Here is an 18,808-nt window from a genome sequence, read left to right on the forward strand (position 1 = left end):
CACAAATAGTGTTATTTCATGTCATGATCTGTCGACAGATCGGTACAGAAAATAGAGTCTATCCCCTTTTTAATCTAATAAAGAGTTTCATTGTTTTATATGTGAACCTCACCTTTAAAAATTTTAGTATTAATTCAAATTTGTCTTTAACAATTTGTGTGTGTTTTTACTTTGGAGAGTGCGATTGTTATTAATGTTGTGTTCTTTTCAGCTGTTGGAAGATCCCTCAACTTAAATTCAGCTGATCAGTATGTAGACTATGCATTTTGAATAGGTTGTGATGGATGATTGTATTGAATTAAACTACTAGTTTTGAAATTGAAGCAGCAGAAAATGACTAAGTTGACCCTACTTAATCTAACGTAACTCTGCCCATTTACATTTCATTCTAGGTTGAACGAGATAGAGCTCCGTGTAATCACTGATGACCAAATGGAGAAGTTGGTTCTTCCATCAGGATCCCACCAACAGTAGAGGAGCTGCAAAGTGTTGTGAAGGATACCTTTGGGATTTCAAACGACTTCAGTCTTCAGTATTTTAAACCAAAATTTCAGGACTACTGTGAAGGTTGTTGGCATCACCCTGGTCATCCTGCCAGTTTTCGGCTCTGATCAACTGTCAACTGACTATGACTCATCATCCAATCCAGTTGTGTCCAATGCAGACTCTGCTGCAACCACATCTTCTCAGGACACCATTATTCTCAAAAGGCAGAAGTTCACAGAACGTTGTGAGCCGAAGCTGTTCCCCACAGTCTGCATATGAAACTGAAATGTACCTGGAAAGAGCCACCGAGGAGTATAAAAAGAGTGGAAATCTTCTGCCCACCTCCAAAGTAAAGACTGACATTCTCGAGAAGTTGGCTGAAACTGTATTTTCAATTATGGCCTATTCTTCCTATTATTTTGGGGCGAACACTAGTGAAGAATTTCAGTGCAAACAATCTGAATTAATCAGAAAAATGTTATATTATAAATTTTGTATATGTTTTATATTCCACAATAAAAACAATTACTGTTTGAATGTTGTCTTTGTGAAACTGATTCATTTTACTCAGAAAAGAAGTTAAATTAATTTGATTTTTTCTAACTATTCAGTCATTAATTATAAAGTTTATTTGGAAAATTTGTGAATCCAACTTGAGTTTTAATTAAAAACAAAAAGTTAAAAAAAAAATTTAATGGATAATTTAGTTATTTTTTTACTAAACCTTTGCCAGATCGTTAGTAAATTCAAAGTAATTTATCTCAGAGATTCATTTCAAATGAACTAATTTTTTGTTACAATTAGCAATTTTAACCTTCAATTTGAGATTTTGTCCCTAAATGCAACACATATTTACAAGAGAATGTTAATAATATCTATTATTGTTTTTTGTTGAAATTTAATTAACATTTTATCTAAATTTTACATAAATCACTTGAAATTAAAATCTACTTAAGTAAATTAAGTGTCACGTTGTTGCCATGGGTTTTTTAAGTAACCTCTAGTCACAGTTTTTACAGCACATACAGAGAAATGTAGACAGGATGTGCAGCCAGTGCAGTAAATGGTCTAAATATCAGCTCTTTAGAAAATGATCCTGATGAACATGAAACTAACATCCAATGAGAAACACAGCTTCCTTGTTTCATGTCCAATAACAATCAATGAAGAGCTAATAAAGAGCTATTCTATTGTAAAATGCTGAGATGATTATTAGACAGAACCCAGCAGCTCACCAAAAGCCTGCATTGAAAATCTATATGAAAGTAATCTATGCTCATATATGGCAAAATCCTTTAACTGTCACTGTGTTTTTCATCTGTGCTCTTGTTGGTTGGACAAGTTTGTAAATGACAAAGAGCTCAGTGGACTTTGCATCCATCAAATCCTGTTAGATGTTTGGATTGTTTTTCCTTCACAGCTTTGTGATGAAGGCTAAAGAACAGAGATATGAACTATTGCCAATATGAATGCTGATGGCATGACGTGGGCATAGACCCACCAAAGCAACACTCAGCTCACCTCCTTCCAGGCGCTTGTCTGCTGGAGACCATGAGCCTTGTTAGTCACACATTAGCACCGTGGTAGGAAACAGCCTCCATCATTTCATTAGATCTGAATTTGGACTGTTTCTCTCTGGATGAACCAAGTCTGTCAAATCTATTGATCCAACACAAACTATCAAACACATTGGCTCACAGTCAGATTGGCTTTGTATGGATGTTGTAACAGGGGGCTGGGAAAGGATGCTGAAAGCTGAATATAATACAGAACAATAACAGGACATATAATAATGTAGCAAACATGATCTTCAACAGGCACACTTCTATTATTCATGATCACAAACACAAAGAACTTGTGCAGCCCTGATATCAGCCCTAATATATGAGTGTGTTTGCCCAAAGATTGAAACAGCATCAACATGACAGCTGTAAGAAATCTTCTCTCAGCCTTGTTTGGCAGAAGATCCCTGCAACAAAGATTGTAGCTGAAAGATGACGTGTGTAAAGTTTGCTCTTTAGGAGGGTTGAGGCTGTTTTTAGACCTTTGATAGTTTCCAATCCAGTTCTGAAAGACAGAAATAAAAACAACATCATTAAGATCAGATCATGGAGCTGTTTTCTGCCTTGTTTCTATCTTCACATTACAAGACTTTACTACAATAAAGATGCTAACATGTATCTGTAGCAACAACATCATTGAATCTAGAACAACTGGAGCCAAACCAGTGGCCTCTGCTGGGATCACTGGTGAGCCAACACTTCCTTGTTGGATGCAGATTTCAGGGCTTCCTTTTGCTCCTCCGTTATAACTGTTCTCTCTTCTCAACAAATGATGACACAAAGGAATCAGCAGTGACAAAGATGATGCTGAAGAGAAGCACACATTTCACACATATAACAGACCAGTCCAGTTACACACACCTCTGCTTGACATTAGGCCTCAAACAAAGACACAAAACACTAACTTGACTCTAAATAGAAGAAACGAGCAGCTTTTTCTGTTCTGTGCTTATTTATATTTGACACACATGCTTCTCTTTGTGCAAACACACATTGCACTATAAGGGTAACCTAGCACACAATGATTGGACAGCACAGTGATGATGCTGGGAGATCCTATACGAAGCAACACAGAAACACTGAGAACAAAACTTTAAACATTGATTATATTGAGATAAGCAGCCGACCCAGTCTAGATAAAGGCGAGCAGCTGGGACCGCTACTGCACCAAAAACAGGTTTCAGTGTTTCCATGTGTGTGTGTGATGTCTTTACTTATACTGGTCAATAGACTTTAGTCAACACATTATTGAAAGGTGTTACACATGAAATAAGAACAGTGTTTCATCTTTATTCCTCTGAAGCAGCTGCATTATAACCAATCTGCTCCTTTGTGGCCATTTAAAACAGCCTTAAAAAACTGTTGTTATATTTGTTGCAGTTTCTGCTCCTCTTGGACAGACGACTCTTGAAAAGACATTTTTGAATTTCAACTTTAAACTGGATAAATATCGGATATATAAACGTCTGCAACAAACTGATTCCAGCTTCTACCTCATGATAGGAATGTTTTTGTGGCTCAAGATGACCTGATATCTTTCATGATGGAGACATTTGACACATGTTTCACATATTATAGACCAACAAGTTATTCATAGCAGTTTAAATACGGGGAGTCACTTTTGGGCCCAGCAGATAAAACAGAGCCAATATTTCCTTCTTTGTTTAAGTGACGTGTGTCACAGATGTGACCTAGTAAAGTGTAGCTGAACATTAGTAACGTTATTAACACTCTCAGCTCGTCCTTGTTCCAGACCTGAAGATCCTCTTCTTTCATTCAGCAGCAGCTTCAGGTCTCTGATGGTCCAGGGCTTGTTGTTGGGAAACAGCCCTGCTGGGATGATGGTGTCCTCACAGAAACAGTCAGTGATGCTGTTGATCTCCATCACAGAGCACGTCCCAGTCTGCAGTCTCAGTCCTGCAGGGCCTCGCTGGCTTCCTGACTCCACCCAGTCAACAACAGGAAGTGTTTGAAGTGCAGGAACAAACTGAGGCTGTGGTCAAACAGGAGTTTTGATCTCCTCGCTCTGACTCTCACTGCGGCCCCGCTGCTGTGTCAACATGTGTTTGTGCTAAACAATGATGGAAAGTGTTATAAATGACTTGTTGGCCTCTGATCTGTCACAAACAGCTGAAACGTGTCTCTCATGAGTCACATGAAGGTTTTTGACAGAAAGGACAAAAAGTAGCTGCAGTCAGTTTGTGTCATTTTTATATTTATTCATCTGGGAGAAAAATCTGAGGGACATTAAAATGTGATTTTCAACAGAGACAAGAACATAAATATAACAGAACAGGTAAATGAACATATTTCAAGTAAACAGCTGGACTGATCAGGTCCAAACACACAGTGATAAACTTGTCAAACAGCTGTCATATCTTTATATATAAGCTCTTTATAAATCCTGTTCACTGCAGTCTGTTTACTAATAATGTCAAACTGTTAGAAACACAGAAACATCAGAATCGTCTTTGTTCACATAAACCTGTCTGGGATCCTTTGTTGTTCTTTTGATGCAGAGTTACATTATAAATATAAAGAGTTATTTCAGAGTCTCATCAGTTTTCCTACATGTCTTTATTGAACACATCAGCAGGGCTGAAGCTCTCATGTTAAACACACACTGATCTATGGACACGTTCATGTGTTTCTAACAGAACCAGGCTGTTATCAGCCCTGCACTAACATTATGTCACACACACTGAATGTAACAGTGACAGTTTACATCATCACACAATCAGCTGTGATTGTTTCACTGTCATCAAACTAGTCAACAGGAAGTAGAATCAATAGAAACCAATCATTTACTGACAGCATGTCTGATGGAAATAAGTGCAGATTATGTATGAAGTATAACTGCACACAGTAACTGTATTACAATAAGGACTTAACAGCGCCCTCTGCTGGAGTGTTTCAGTACTGCGTTAACTAGAATACACCACCTCCTCCTCCTCCTCACACCACCTGTTACAGCTCTACTCTTCTATGACTACAGTCATCCACAGCACTGATGTGAGGTCACATGGTTCATATGTAAGGAGCACAGAGACGTCCTAGCAGCTGACCTCAGGTCAGTTTAATGACTGTGAGCAGCAGCTGTGTTATTGTCACTGTGACAGGGAGACACTCTCAGACACAGCGCTCATGTCAGCTTGTTCTCATGCAGGAGGATCAGGAGCTCCATGTTTGTCTTTCTGTTTGAATCATGATGTGTTTGTGCCATCAGAGTCTGTCATGAGTACTCAGGGTTTCACAGCAGCTCTTCTGAATGCTGACGAGGACTCCAACCTCATGTTTCACCTCTCTGAGCTTCTGATGTCTGTGAACACTCGTGTTTCTTCTCTGGGCTCATCTGGACAAAAACACCTTTCTGTGTTTGGCTCCAGCCTCATTCTGACTGACAGGAAGTGTGTTATCCATGAGCTGCACTTCTGTGAGAAAGTTTCCTGCTGTGTTTCCTGTCTGTGGACAAACACGAGTGTTTCAGCTGAGGACTTGGTTCCTTCCACCTGTCCATACAGGACATCACGCTGTCTTTTCTCTTTAAATGCAGCTCCAGGTCCTTCCACGTGCTGCTCTGTATTTGTGCAGTTTGTAGTGTGTCCTGGGAAACGTAGCACACATGGTTTTCTTCTGCTGTTTTCTCCTTTCACTGAGTGTGAAACACTGACGCTGTGCTGTTGTTCACAGAGGGGAGCTGATTCTAGCTGCAGCTGGACTCTGTCATCTAACTGAATGTGTTGGTGCTGATCACGGGGCTCTGAGGGGGGAGCAGCAGGAGGACTCTGGATACTGACGTCAGTGTATCTGTGGAAGCTCACACAGCGTGTCTCTGTCATTCAATATTGTGCTATATATTGTATCTATGCAAAGATGAACAGACTGTGTATTCACTGGTCTCTGTGCTGCTGACTGCTTTGCTGCAGCTCTGATGTCATCATCACTCCCTCCTCCACCCTCAGCAGTCCCAGCATGCTGCTGTGGTGCACCCCACCCTCACTCTACACCTGAGCCATAGACCACACCCTCCACCTCAATATACACCACAGTTTTCTCTGCTATGGAAATGAGATCAGGAGGAAATCATTATTATTATTATTGAATAAATGCTCACATTAATGTGGGCTTATTTGTTTCATATTAGAAACATTAGTTGAGTGTTTTTAGTATAAAATGGTGAAAGTCCCTCTTTTTGCTCCTCCCCTCACCTGTGGATGGACGGTGCTGTTACCGTGGTGACAGCTTGGATGTGTTTCAGTCCTGCCTGGTTATCAATGCAGGAATCTTTCACATTTATTACAGGTAATAACTCTGATTTTTCTGTGTATTATGAACTAAATGTATCCTGATACACACAGAGATGGATGAGCAGAGGTCACATGATGAAAGAACAAACATGGAGTCTTTGATTTATTTAGATATTTATTGATGAATGCAAACAAACCCTGACACTGAACCATCGTCCAGCTTTCACAGAACAAACCTGATCACATGACCTGCTGACCCAAACAGTGAAAAGCTCCATGGCAACAACAACAAACAGCCTCACATATGTTAACAGAGGCTGTTAGAAGCACAGAGTCTTTACAGTCTTTCTCCTGTTTGTACACAGATCTCTGCACATCTTCATCACAGTTACTCACAGACGTGCAGAGTGTGTGGATATCAAAGCTAAGTTTCCACCATGTTTGTAGTCTGTACTGGGACTCATGGAGCATCTCTCTATGAGCACTCAGTGCTTTAAACAGTGAGTCCCAGTTTAACCAGCAGCCTTCACACCACACATCACACAGACATGGAAACTTCAAACCCTCAGACTGAAGACACCATCAGAAATAAATAGATTGTGATGAAGATGAAGAACTGGAACAGTTTGCTGTGGTTTCTTCTGTTCCTGTCAGAAATAAGAGTCTGGCAGCACTTTGCTCTCCTTCCACATGTTTAAGGAGGAAGTGAAGAAGAGCGAGTGAGTCGTCTTCCTCTGTGGGCCCAACATCAGGCAGCAGCCACGTATTTTTAAAAACCCAGCACACTGCTTCAGAAACACTGAGTCCAGGTGACCAGAGTCATGTGATCAGTGAGGTCTTCACTCAGGACGTCACAGCTTCAGGACCTGATTCAGAGGTTTATAAGGACGTGGATCATTGGTGCTGATGTTGTGTGAGAGCTGGTGAACCATGGGGAACATTAATAACAACCAGGCCATCAGCAATTCTACCCCCAGCTCTAAAACCTACATAATACACTACACATATAGTTATATAGGTTATAGTATGTTATATATAAACATAGCTGAAGCAGTTTAATTTGTAGCTTCACGCTGCACTTCATATGTTTGTCCACCAGATGGCAGCACAGAGGCCTGTGTTGGAAAGCTTTGAGTAATGAAGCGTTTTCAATCCAAGCTTCAGAAAGCTTCATGTGGTCATTGTTGGGTTCAATATTGAGGAGGGTTAGAGGAGGTAATCAACTTTCAAAATAACAACACTGATCCGGCCAGGTGGAGTCAAACGATGATTTAATGCACGCGTGGGGGGACCACCGCCGTACGCAGACAGCGCCAATCCCCGACTTACAGAGCATAAGCAGATGCTTTATATACCATCAGGGCTTAAATTTAATACGCCCCTTCAACGTCACTCAGATACAGGTCATACATAGGTTTCAAAACCACAAAGACTTTTAACACAGTTTAAAATAACATTGTCTCCGTCTCCACAGCAGATGCTTCCTGTCAGCCTTCTGACTTTCACTTCTCGTCTGGAACACCAGACCCACACCCTGCAAGAAACTGTTCCTCTTTTTGCAGAGACAATTTTGCAGTTGCAAGCAAACATGACTAACCTCTCACCTATAAATTAGTTTATCTACTGTGTGTGTGTGTGTGTGTGTGTGTGTGTGTGTGTGTGTGTGTGTGTGTGTGTGTGTGTGTGGCTCGACCTCACACGAACTATGTCTTATGAGAAGAGAGGCCAATTCTCATGTGCATAATAACCTAACTGAAACTATATCTGTAATATGTTGAATAAATGTTTTAATCAAATGAGTGCCCCTACTTCAAAGCGTAATAAAAAGATATAAATGACTAAAAGATAACAATGAATAACCTGGTTATTCAAATAGCATCCTCCCAACAGCTCCTCAAAGTACCTTTCACAAGCACGCTCTGCAAAAGCCTGCACTTCCTGTCTACTTTGGCACAGAGTGTACTCAGAGTTAGGCCTTTCAGAATCAGCACATATACATTTAAGATTATAACAAGCATTCAAAAGCATTTAAGATCATTGATTTAACTCAACAGTTTAACGTGGTTATAACTGCACCTGTAATAAAGGCTAATTGGGTACCAACATGTTTAAACATCTGAATGCAATATCAATGCTGTAGATTATGTTATTAATGTTAGTACTGCAATGGTAATGATGATGATTATTAACAATAGCAGTAAAATAGTTTCCCTAATCCCCACATCATCAAGGAAGCAACCAGGAAATATCTGCTGTGTGTAAAAACAGCAACACAAGAATCCAGAATGAAGACAAGAAACTCAAAGCTCACACACAAAACAGGTGGAGCTAATTTTGTGAGGTGTTTCTGTAAAAACACCACAGAAGTGAATCATCAAAGTTTCCATGTGAGCTGATGATGCTGCTGCAGAGTTTCTGTGAACCTCCTGTGACCCCGCCTCCTCATACAGAGACATCTTATTGCTCTTCAAACTGCATCACGTGGACACATGTGATTGTGTATTGTAGTATTGATCCCAATGCTGGTATTAGTACTGGATCAATAACACTGGATGGATGCGTTCAGCATGGAGCCCCTGAGCTGTGTTACAGACAAACATGAAAACTGACAGGTCTGTGTCATTCACAGTCTGTAACACTTCTAAACAACAGAGGCTGACCCAAGTGCCTCAGAGCCAGGCACGCTCACATCACAGCTCTCTAAATAAGACAGTTTCAAAATAAGAGCTGAAAGCTGTGTTTGCTTGTGTTAGCTTATTATTGTGGAGACTAACATTCAGTGATCATGTGTTCAGACTCATAATGATTACTCTCAGAAATCCTGATCTTTGTATTTACTGTGTGTTGGATCAATAACTGAGATTCATCGTATCACACAGCTGTGCTGCTGCTGCTGGTGATGTCAGCACATCTGGAACAATACGAGGTATCTGCTACCAGACTGAGCAGGACGTGAGACCTGTGGACTGTTTAAAGCTGTCCCTCCACAGCTCACTCAGACCTGATCCACACCTCAGAGATATTCTCTGACTTCCTCAGTAGAGACAGAAACCATTCAGATCTGGGACGATCAGCTGACTGATGATGTCACACAGACTGTGTTTTTCAGGAACAGTGATTCTGATGTGAGCCTGCTAGCTGACAGCAGACCTGATGAAACCACATGTTCACATCTGTGAGGACAGACTGGACTCTTTGACTGCACCTTGGTTCTCCTCAGAGGTCTGTACAGGAGCATGTCCACCCCCACTGAAGATCTCAGTCACTGTGAAACATAGAAAGCTGCTTGTGTAGCCTCTGCCTCACATGTAGATACAGCTACAGGTTTCTCTGTCAGTCAGACTGAAACAGTGTCCTGATGCTGCATCATTCAGCTCTGTGCCCCAGTCAGCATCACTGTGAGCTACCAGTGTCAGTGTTTCTGCCCTTTTCCTGTAACACTACACTCAGCACAGGCTCAGCTGCTATCCAGTGTTGGACTTTGGCTTCAGCTGCTGTGATAGATCCTCTAACATAGATCAGCTCTGCTACATGTTGTTAGATAAGTGCAGCTGCCTGTCATGTCCTGATGTTTCTCTGGCTCAGCAGCTTCTCCATCAGAGGTTCACGTGGAGCTGATCCAGTATCTCCAGTAACTGTGTTCTGTGCCTCACTGGTTCATCCTTCTGTCTGTGTGACGTCAGTCAGATGTTGAAGTTAAACTCTGTAATCTTCACTGTGTCACAGAGTTCAGTGAGTCCCGTTATTCACAGTATCAATCAGATCATCAGAGAACAGCTGATCAGCAATCAGTGGTGCCAACAGCACCTCCTGTGGTGAGAGGATGCAATAATGCAATGTAGCATTTTTACACTCAACACTTCCAGTCATGAAACTGTCTGTTGGATCTGTTTGACGTTGCTTTCTTGTGTTGCTTTCTTGGTTAGAGTTCCTCACAAATGTCCAGATTATTCTTCTAATGAGGCGTCGACCATGTTTTCAGTTCTTTGGAAGAAAACATCGCCCTTTGCCATCCTTACTTTTCTTTGACTTCTTCAAATGCAGCTGAACTCCAGCTGGTATTTTATTGGACTTTGCAGCTGTTTCTGGTCATCAGTTCATTCCTGCAAACCTCTGAACCTGAACAACAATGATGCTGCATTGCTGGCTGATCCCAAAAGGTTGATTCTGTTCATCTGGACGTTTTCAGAAACGTTTGCTCACTGATCAGGTGACTTCTTCAGTCTCAGCTGACTGCAGCTTTACAACCTTACAAACAGCACATTTGCACAATGACTGAAACCAGCAGCAGCAGCACCTGATATATATGATACTAATATAATACATATACATATATAATCCATACTAATGATGAAGGAACTGAGCTCACAGTCCATTGTTCATTCAGTGAACTACTCAGTTTATTTTGGGCCTCAGAAATGCTCACTCTGTTTGTACATCACTGTCAGCAATAGACTCATTCTGCTGTGTGGACAGGAACACATGTGACATCACTTCCTGTTTGTTTGTGACTGAAGAGGAAGAAGTTTACAAGGAATCATTTAGAAGAGTTTCAAACATCAACTGATTGAATCCATGAATCTGAAAACGTGTTTGTGAGTGAAAGAGACAGACATGTACAGACTGAACTATCTGTTCAACAGTCAGAGTGTTTCTGTAACAGGAGACACTCTTTACACCCCACTCAGCACAGGGACACTGAGGAATCAGACCAGACTCTAAACCCAGGATAAAGAGTTTGAGTGAATGTGGTGTTGAAGGTGTGGAGGTGGATCAGAGTGTCAGAGGAGACTCTGTAGAAGGACAGAGTGCCAGCAGGACAGTCCACATACACTGCTGCTCTGTTAGAGACAGAGGAGGAGGAGGAGGAGGAGATGGATGTTACTCTGTCATTGTGCCAGACAAACTGAGGACCATCATCAGAGCAGATCAGACTCCAGGACTGATCATTGTATCCAAACAAACAGTCATCACTGTTTCCTTTCCTTCTGATGCTTCTATAACTCACTGATATATAAACTCTTCCTCTCCACTCGACCTCCCAGTAACAGCGACCAGTCAGACCATTTCCACACAGCAGCTGAGGACGATCAAATCTGTCTGGATGATCAGGATATGACTGAACCTCCTCCACACGTGTCACCTTCCTGTTGTTGTCAGACAGTTGGAGCTTTGTGTTCACTGTGTTTGTGTCGATTGTGAGTTGACAGGAATCTGATGGAGAGAACAAACACAATCCAGCTGCAGTTATTGATCCATCATCTGTTCATTGATTGACACTTTGATGATGACTCCTGACATGATGAAGATGGTTGAATGTGTGCTGCTTTGTTTTCATGAATCCCATTAAAAACACACTTACACTTCCTCAGACCTGGTGTCAACCATCGGACTCCAGCAGGCTCCACCCTGAAAGGAGGAGGGGGGTCAGAGCAGCACAGTCAGCATGCACACATGGACATTACATGGCTCTCATACACACACTGTTACACACTGAGCTCAAAGCTCGGCTCCACTGTTTTATTCAAAGAAATCTACATTTATTTATCAGCACATTTAAAAACAGCTTGAGCCAAAGTGCTGCACAGAGTAGAGAGAAAATAGGAAACATACACAGTAATTACTATAAAGACTCGTCAGAATTGAAAGCTACAGAGTACAAATGTGTTTCCAACCGGGTTTTAAAAATGTCGAGTGTTGGTGACGACCTGATGTGAAGGGCGACTGTTCCAGAGTTTGGCTGCAGCCATCGATAAAGCTCACCTCTGTTTTTACGTCTAGTTCTGGTCAGAAGCTACTTATCTGCAGACCTGAGGGCTCGACTTGGATTATTTTGTTAAAGAGAGATAAGATGGAGCCAATCCATTCAGAGATTTAAAGACAAACAACAAGATCTGGAAGTGGATTCTACCACGTACTGGTAACCAGTGGAAAAAGCTGGAAAAAGCTGGTGATGGGTCGTCTAGCACAGACCCACCGCTGGAACCAGACAATTCATGAGGGAGAGAACTGTGACAGCGCCGTTCCTTCACTTGACCTCAGTCGCTCTCGTCTGCTCCCTCGTAACACTGCCCTTTATTGAGGTTACATGAATATGCATAAGTTCATTAACATATGACGTCTTACACAGGTATGAACAAAGAGTACCAGTCTGTGCATAGTGTAGGTATGTGTGTGTGTGTGTGTGTGTGTGTGTGTGTGTGTGTGTTCCAGATGTGACCCTGTGACCCCAAAGCTGGTGCTAAGAGTCCAGTGGTCCCCCTAACAAAGGGCTCTTATACTTAATCAGACACAGAGTAGGTGTCATCCTACACCAGGGGTCTCAAACGCACGGCCCACGGGCCAATTGCGGCCTCCACCTTAATATGAAAATTTAATGTTAGTTTGATAATGTATGACACATCTTTGTTTCTTTTCTGTGCCTGGCTGGCTTCCTCCTTTCTATTGGGCAAACGCGGACATTCGCCCCAGCGCGCTGCGTTCACAACACTTCAAAAAAAGTTGTTTTTTTTTAAGTTGCTGCCCAGCGGGACATTATACGTATATAGATTTATACACACGTCAGTGGGATTTTTAGTTATTTTTTCACAGAGAGAGATCTCATATTAACTCTCAAAGTGATGCGTAGGCGGCGGGATAAAAGAAAAGTAATGAACTCAATGCACCCCAATTTAGTCTGCAGTCACATAGCGACACCTGTTCATCGGCAATAACAGTCCCCGATAACCCAGACTAATTATAGGGTCGCACCGTAATTTGTGGGTCGATGTTTTTTATTTGCATCACTCCGTTTGCATTGCAGCATACATGAACATTACATATATTTCAATATAATGTAAAAGCAGTCAAAACAACTAACATCAGAAACAGGTGATGTTATTTGTTATATGTCACGGTGTCATTTCTGATTCTTTCTCCTGTAACAACAGCCCGGCGCCGTGAGCAGTCGCCTTTTTTGCGATCGCTATCCCTGTACTTTCTACCATCTGCAAACGCCACGGTGTTCGTGTCATCATGAAAGACATGAACATCGAGCGTAGAAACAAAGGAGACTGCTACCGGCTATTTATCTGCCGATCGCCGTGCTACGGTTGCAAAAAAAAGAAGCAGAAATGACGTTCTCTACGCGTTGAGACGTTCCCCGTCCGTCAGCTAAACCCTTGATTGAAACTTCAATGCGACAGTGACACCAAGTAGAATTATAAATGTTACATAGCCCCAAACATGTCTTTTTCAAAGCCTGCGGTGAAGAGAAAGGTTGGTGATGAGCACCGACAATTTCAGGAAAAGTGGGAAATGCAATATTTCTTTGTTGAGCACAGGGGCACCCCGACCTGTCTTATTTGCACAGAGAAAGTTGCGGTGCACAAGGAATACAATTTGAAACGTCATTACACAACTAGACATGCTGAGGTGGATGCAAAATACCAGGGAGATGAGAGAGCGAACCGGGTTGCCAGTCTTAAAACAGATCTACTGAGGCAGCAAGATTTCTTCAAGAAAGCAACCAAAGAGAATAATGCAGCAGTCGAAGCCACGTGGTTAGTGAGATGATTGCTAAAGCAGGGAAGCCATTCACAGAAGGGGAATTTGTCTAAAAGTGCATATTGCAGGCTGCAAATATAGTCTGTCCAGGAAAGAAAGGTCAGTTTAGCAACATCAGTCTTTCTGCCAACACCGCAGCAGATCGCATTTCTGACCTGTCAAGTGACATTTATGACCAACTGTGTGAGAAAGCCAAATGTTTCAGTGTATACTCAGTCGCTCTTGATGAGACCACAGACATCACCGACACTGCCCAGCTCCCAATGTATGTCCGTGGTGTTGATGAGAGTTTTGAAGTGATGGAGGAGCTGCTCACAGTAATTCCAATGCATGGCCAGACCACCGCTCAGCAGATATTTCACAAGCTGTGTGATGCCATTGAGAATGTTGGTTTGCCATGGAAGAGGTTTGTTGGAATAACAACAGATGGAGCGCCATCAATGACAGGGAGGAAAAATGGACTGGTGGCACACAGCTGCACACAGTTCAAAAAAAACTGGAAGAGGAAGGCGTGGAGGAGGCCATTGCTCTGCGCTGCATTATCCATCAGCAGGTCCTTTGCAGCAAATGCCTGAAGTTTGACAATGTGATGTCTATTGTTGTGAAATGCATCAACCAAATCAGATCCAGGGGCTTAAAGCACCGAAGGTTCTGTGCTTTTTTAGAGGAAATGGAATCAGAATATGGGGATGTGCTCGACTTCACTGAGGTACGTTGGCTCAGCAGGGGAAATGTATTAAAGAGACTTTTTGAGTTGAGAGCAGAAGTGAAGCCTTCATGGAGAAGGATGGAGTTAGTGTTCCTGTGCTAACTGATCCCAAATGGCTCATGGACTTAGCTTTTCTTGTTGATATAACACATGAGCTTAATGTACTGAACAAGACGTTACAAGGCCAGGGGCAACTTGTCAGTGCTGCCTATGACAACGTGAGAGCATTCTCCACAAAACTTGCGCTCTGGAAAGCTCAGCTCTCTCAGACAAACCTTTGCCATTTCCCAGCATGCAAGGCACTGGTGGATGCAGGCACACCATTCAGTGCTGACAAGTATGTTGATGTCACTTTGAGGCTACAGGAGGAATTTGATCACAGATTTGCTGACTTCAAGACACACAGAGCCACCTTTCAAATTTTTGCGGACCCCTTACCCCTAACAATGTGACCAGCTAATGCTAAGTAGGTTGGCGTTATAAGCTAATACTAATTTGAGGTGAATTAGCATTATCCGCTTAACTATGAGTAGCTAATGTAAACACTATTTTTCATTCAATTTTAACTTTTCCCCTGCAATGTGAAGAGTTAATGCTAAATAGGACGACATTAGTGGCCAATTCTAATTTTAGGTGAATAACCATTAGCAGCTAATGCTAATACCATATTTTCTAATTTGACGTGAATCAGCATCCTCCGCTAATGCTAACTCTTTTCCCTTGCATTATAACAATGTGAGCAGCTAATGCTAATAAGGCTGCTGTTATTAGGTAATGCTAATTTGATGCGAGTTAGCATTACCCGATAATGCTAACACTTTTCCCTTCCCTTTTAATAATGTGAGCAGCTAGTGCTAAGTAGGCCTTTTCTACCAGCTAATGCTTATTTGATGTGAATTAGCATCATCCGTTAATGCTAAATCTTTTCCCTTGTATTAAGACAATGTGAGCAGCTAATTCTAAGAAGGCTGCTGTTATTAGCTAATGCTAATGTGATGCGAGTTAGCATTATCCGATAATGCTGTCACTTTTCACTTGCTTTATAACAATGTGAGGGGTTAATGCTAAGTAGGCTGCCATTAGCGGCTAATTCTAATCAGGGACAAATAATTATTAGCAGTTAATGCTAATACCGTTTTCTCTTTCCTTGTAACAACTTGAGTATCTAATGCTAATTTGATGTGAATTAGCATTATATTAGTGAGCAGTTAATGCTAAGTAGGCTGCCGTCTTTAACTAACGCTACTTTGACGTAAATTAGTATTTGGTGCTAACGCTAATACTGTTTTCCCTTACTTTTTAACAATGTGAGCGGCTAATTCTAAGTACACTGTTGTAAATAGCTAATGCTAATTTAATGTGAATTAGCATTATTCAATAATAATACCACTGTTTTCTCTTACTTATTAAAAATGATAGTAGCTAATACTAATACTCTTTTGCGTTGGGTAACAACAATGTGAGGAGTTAATGTTAAGTAGGCTGCTTTTAGCGGCTAATTCTATTTAGGGGTGAATAAGCATTAGTAGCTAACGCTAATACCCTTCTCTCTTGTGTTATAATGATGTGAGACGTCAATGCTAAATAGGCTGCCATGAGTGACTCCTTTCCCTTGCGTTATAATGATGTGAAGAGTTTATGCTAAGTAGGCTGCCATTAGCAGCTAATGCTAATACTGTTTTCCCTTGCTTCATACAACTTGAGCAGCTTTTGCTAAGTAGGCCACTTTGCTCTGCTAAGGATTTGTGTGACCATGATGGAAACTCTGATAAGCTAATGCTGCTAAGCTAATGCTGTTTATGGGCCCTGTTAGAATCAATATTTCATTCTCATTCTGTTGTTTGAGAAAAATAACAGAAAAATGTGCACTTGAGAAAAAGATTTATTGTGAATTCAGCTGTGAATGTAGAGTTTGTCATTATTGAAGCTTCCATTTCCAAATGTTAGCTGACACTTTATTAGGTATACTGGCATCTATCTCAGGTACACCTGTGACCTAGATGTTCCTGCAAAAAGACTCCTTAGAGACCCCCTACATAAATATCCATGTACTATCCAGCTAGACTAGTGTTTCTGTCCCTGAAAATATTCCTGCATGTGTGATTGTTCATGTCTCATCTGCAAGAAATGAACAGGAAGTGAGTGAAGGACACAGGAAATTTTTCCAGCTCTTCCTCCTCTATCAGACATTCTTCATACCTGAGAGTTTCCAGTCTCCAGCCTGGATCCTTCAGTCCAGCCGACAGCAGCTTCATTCCTGAGCGACCTGGATTATTGTAGCTCAGGTCCAGCTCTCTCAGGTGGGAGGGGTTGGAGCTCAGAGCAGAGGCCAGAGAAGTACAACCTTCCTCTGTGATCAGACAGCCTGACAGGCTGCAGACACACAAAACAACAATCTATCTGTCACAATAACATCTATCCATTTACATCCATTCAATGTAACTTTATTTATAAGTGACAATACCCAACAGACAACAGCAGTCATCTGAAGCTGTTTAACAGTGTAAGGTAACAGCCTCCAATATTAGAGAGAAAGCCCCAAACATCAGACAATCCACTGTGAGCGGCACTTGGTAATGGTGGGAAGAAGAACTCCCTTTGACACAAAGATCCTCCCAGTGAAAACAGGCTCCAGGAGGAGCATCTACCATGACTGGTTGCAGGGTGAGGGGAAAGAGAAGAGATGAGCTCAGAGAGACAAGAACAAAACACAAACTAAGGAGAGAGAAGACAAAAGTTAAGGACATGCAGTAGTGACATATAAAAGCATCAGGAGTGAAAAGGGGGGAGAAGAAAGCAGAGCATCATGGGAAGTCCATCAACAGCCTTAGCCTATAGCAGCATAACTAAGGAATGGTTCAGGGTCACCTGATCCAGCTCTAACTATAAGCTTTATCAAAAAGGAACGTTTGAAGCGGATCTTCAAAGTAGAGAGGGTGTCTGTCTCCTGAACTCAAACTGGGAGCTGCTTCCACACCCAGTCCACCATAGCCAGGCTTTCTTTGCTGCTTTGACAAAACCTCAAATCCCAGTCAGAGATGATGAGCATCATCACAGTGACGCTCATCATCTCTGACTGCAATTTGAGGTTTTGTCAAAGCAGCAAAGAAAGCCTAAGAGCCTAAGAAAGAAAGAAAGCCTAAGAAAGTGATGATCATTTCTCTGTAACCCAGGCTTTCTGCTTCAGGATCTGTGCACGCTCACAGAACAAGGAGACCTTTAAACATCATTTCACTAAATGGATGGACTGATCTCAGCCTACAGATGAACTGGTGCCAGAGATCATAAAGAACATCAAACAGTCAAATTCAACACTTTAGATGGAAATATGAGATTAATGCTGCAGACAATCATGAACCTGCTGAATTCATGAACATCAAGAATGCAGCGAGTGGTAAAATAAAGATTTGACCTCAGTGTGCTCAGTGTTCCTGTCTATTCCTAACATATTCCTAACATGATAGCTGCACTTTAGAGCTCTAAAACTGGAACTGACACATATTTAAACTCTACATGTTACTCAGTACATTCAGTTCTGACACTCGCCCACAATCCAACAAAGGAAACATGAAGATCACATCAGTTTTTCACCAAAGTCTAATTATTAGGGCAACTTAACCTGTTATTATCTCGTTAACTCATTAATTGATTAACATCAGCAATTATTTTAATCACAGTTTTTAAAATCATGATTATTGTGAAAGTGCTCACTGGCTCTGAATATAAAAGCCATGGGTCACAGGAGGGATGTTGATCAGTGCTGGCTCGAAATGGGCGTCATTATGCGTCTCAGCAAATGGGAGCATTGAGGGAGGGCCTACTACTACTGCAGCGCTCACATGACCCTTTATAGAAAGAAAGGGGCGGGGACAGAAACATGGAGACAGGTACAGATCTTTGACATGTTCATTTTAAACTGTTCCAGGAGGCAGTGTTGATACAACTAAAGTTATCTCGAAGCAAAGTTGAGTTTTTTTTCACCGGAGTACTTCATGTCTGAAGTATCACTTAAATGCATTACACGCTGTTGATGGCAGCAAACAAACCACCCAAACAAACAGAGGTGGGAGGCTTGGGCAGACTACGTAGATTCAGCTGGTGGGAGGAGTCTAGATAAACCAAAAACAGACAAGCTAACAAACGCCACAGTGAAGTGAGTAGCTACAAACTGCAGGCTGATTAGTGTTGTTGAAGAAGTCGGTCTGAGGAACGTTCTTAGGATCAACAAATGACGGCATGTATGAGCCTCAAGACGCACC

At 41.7% G+C, this 18,808-nt stretch overlaps 1 protein-coding gene across 15 annotated transcripts in view; it reads right to left on the reverse strand.

Moving 5' to 3' along the window:
• The window catches only part of LOC102777248 (NLR family CARD domain-containing protein 3-like), a 1,099,208-nt gene that overhangs the window by 873,433 nt on the left and 206,967 nt on the right, over positions 1–18,808 (reverse strand). For 3 of the 15 annotated variants that reach the window (XM_087837907.1, XM_087837905.1, XM_087837909.1), the window contains 3 exons: positions 16,749–16,922; positions 11,658–11,704; positions 10,136–11,509 (listed from right to left, as the gene is read on the reverse strand). The exons of 10 other annotated variants lie outside the window; for them this stretch is intronic. In XM_087837907.1, the coding sequence (XP_087694033.1) occupies positions 10,980–11,509; positions 11,658–11,704; positions 16,749–16,922 (751 nt within the window). In that variant the 3' untranslated portion in view covers positions 10,136–10,979. Of the gene's footprint in view, positions 1–10,135; positions 11,510–11,657; positions 11,705–16,748; positions 16,923–18,808 lie in introns of those variants that run through there. 2 more of the 15 variants (XM_087837906.1, XM_087837894.1) reach the window with 2 other exon arrangements.

This window comes from Neolamprologus brichardi, chromosome 3, assembly GCF_056152115.1.
Source record: "Neolamprologus brichardi isolate AB-2024 chromosome 3, ASM5615211v1, whole genome shotgun sequence".
Taxonomy (NCBI): Eukaryota; Metazoa; Chordata; class Actinopteri; order Cichliformes; family Cichlidae; genus Neolamprologus; species Neolamprologus brichardi.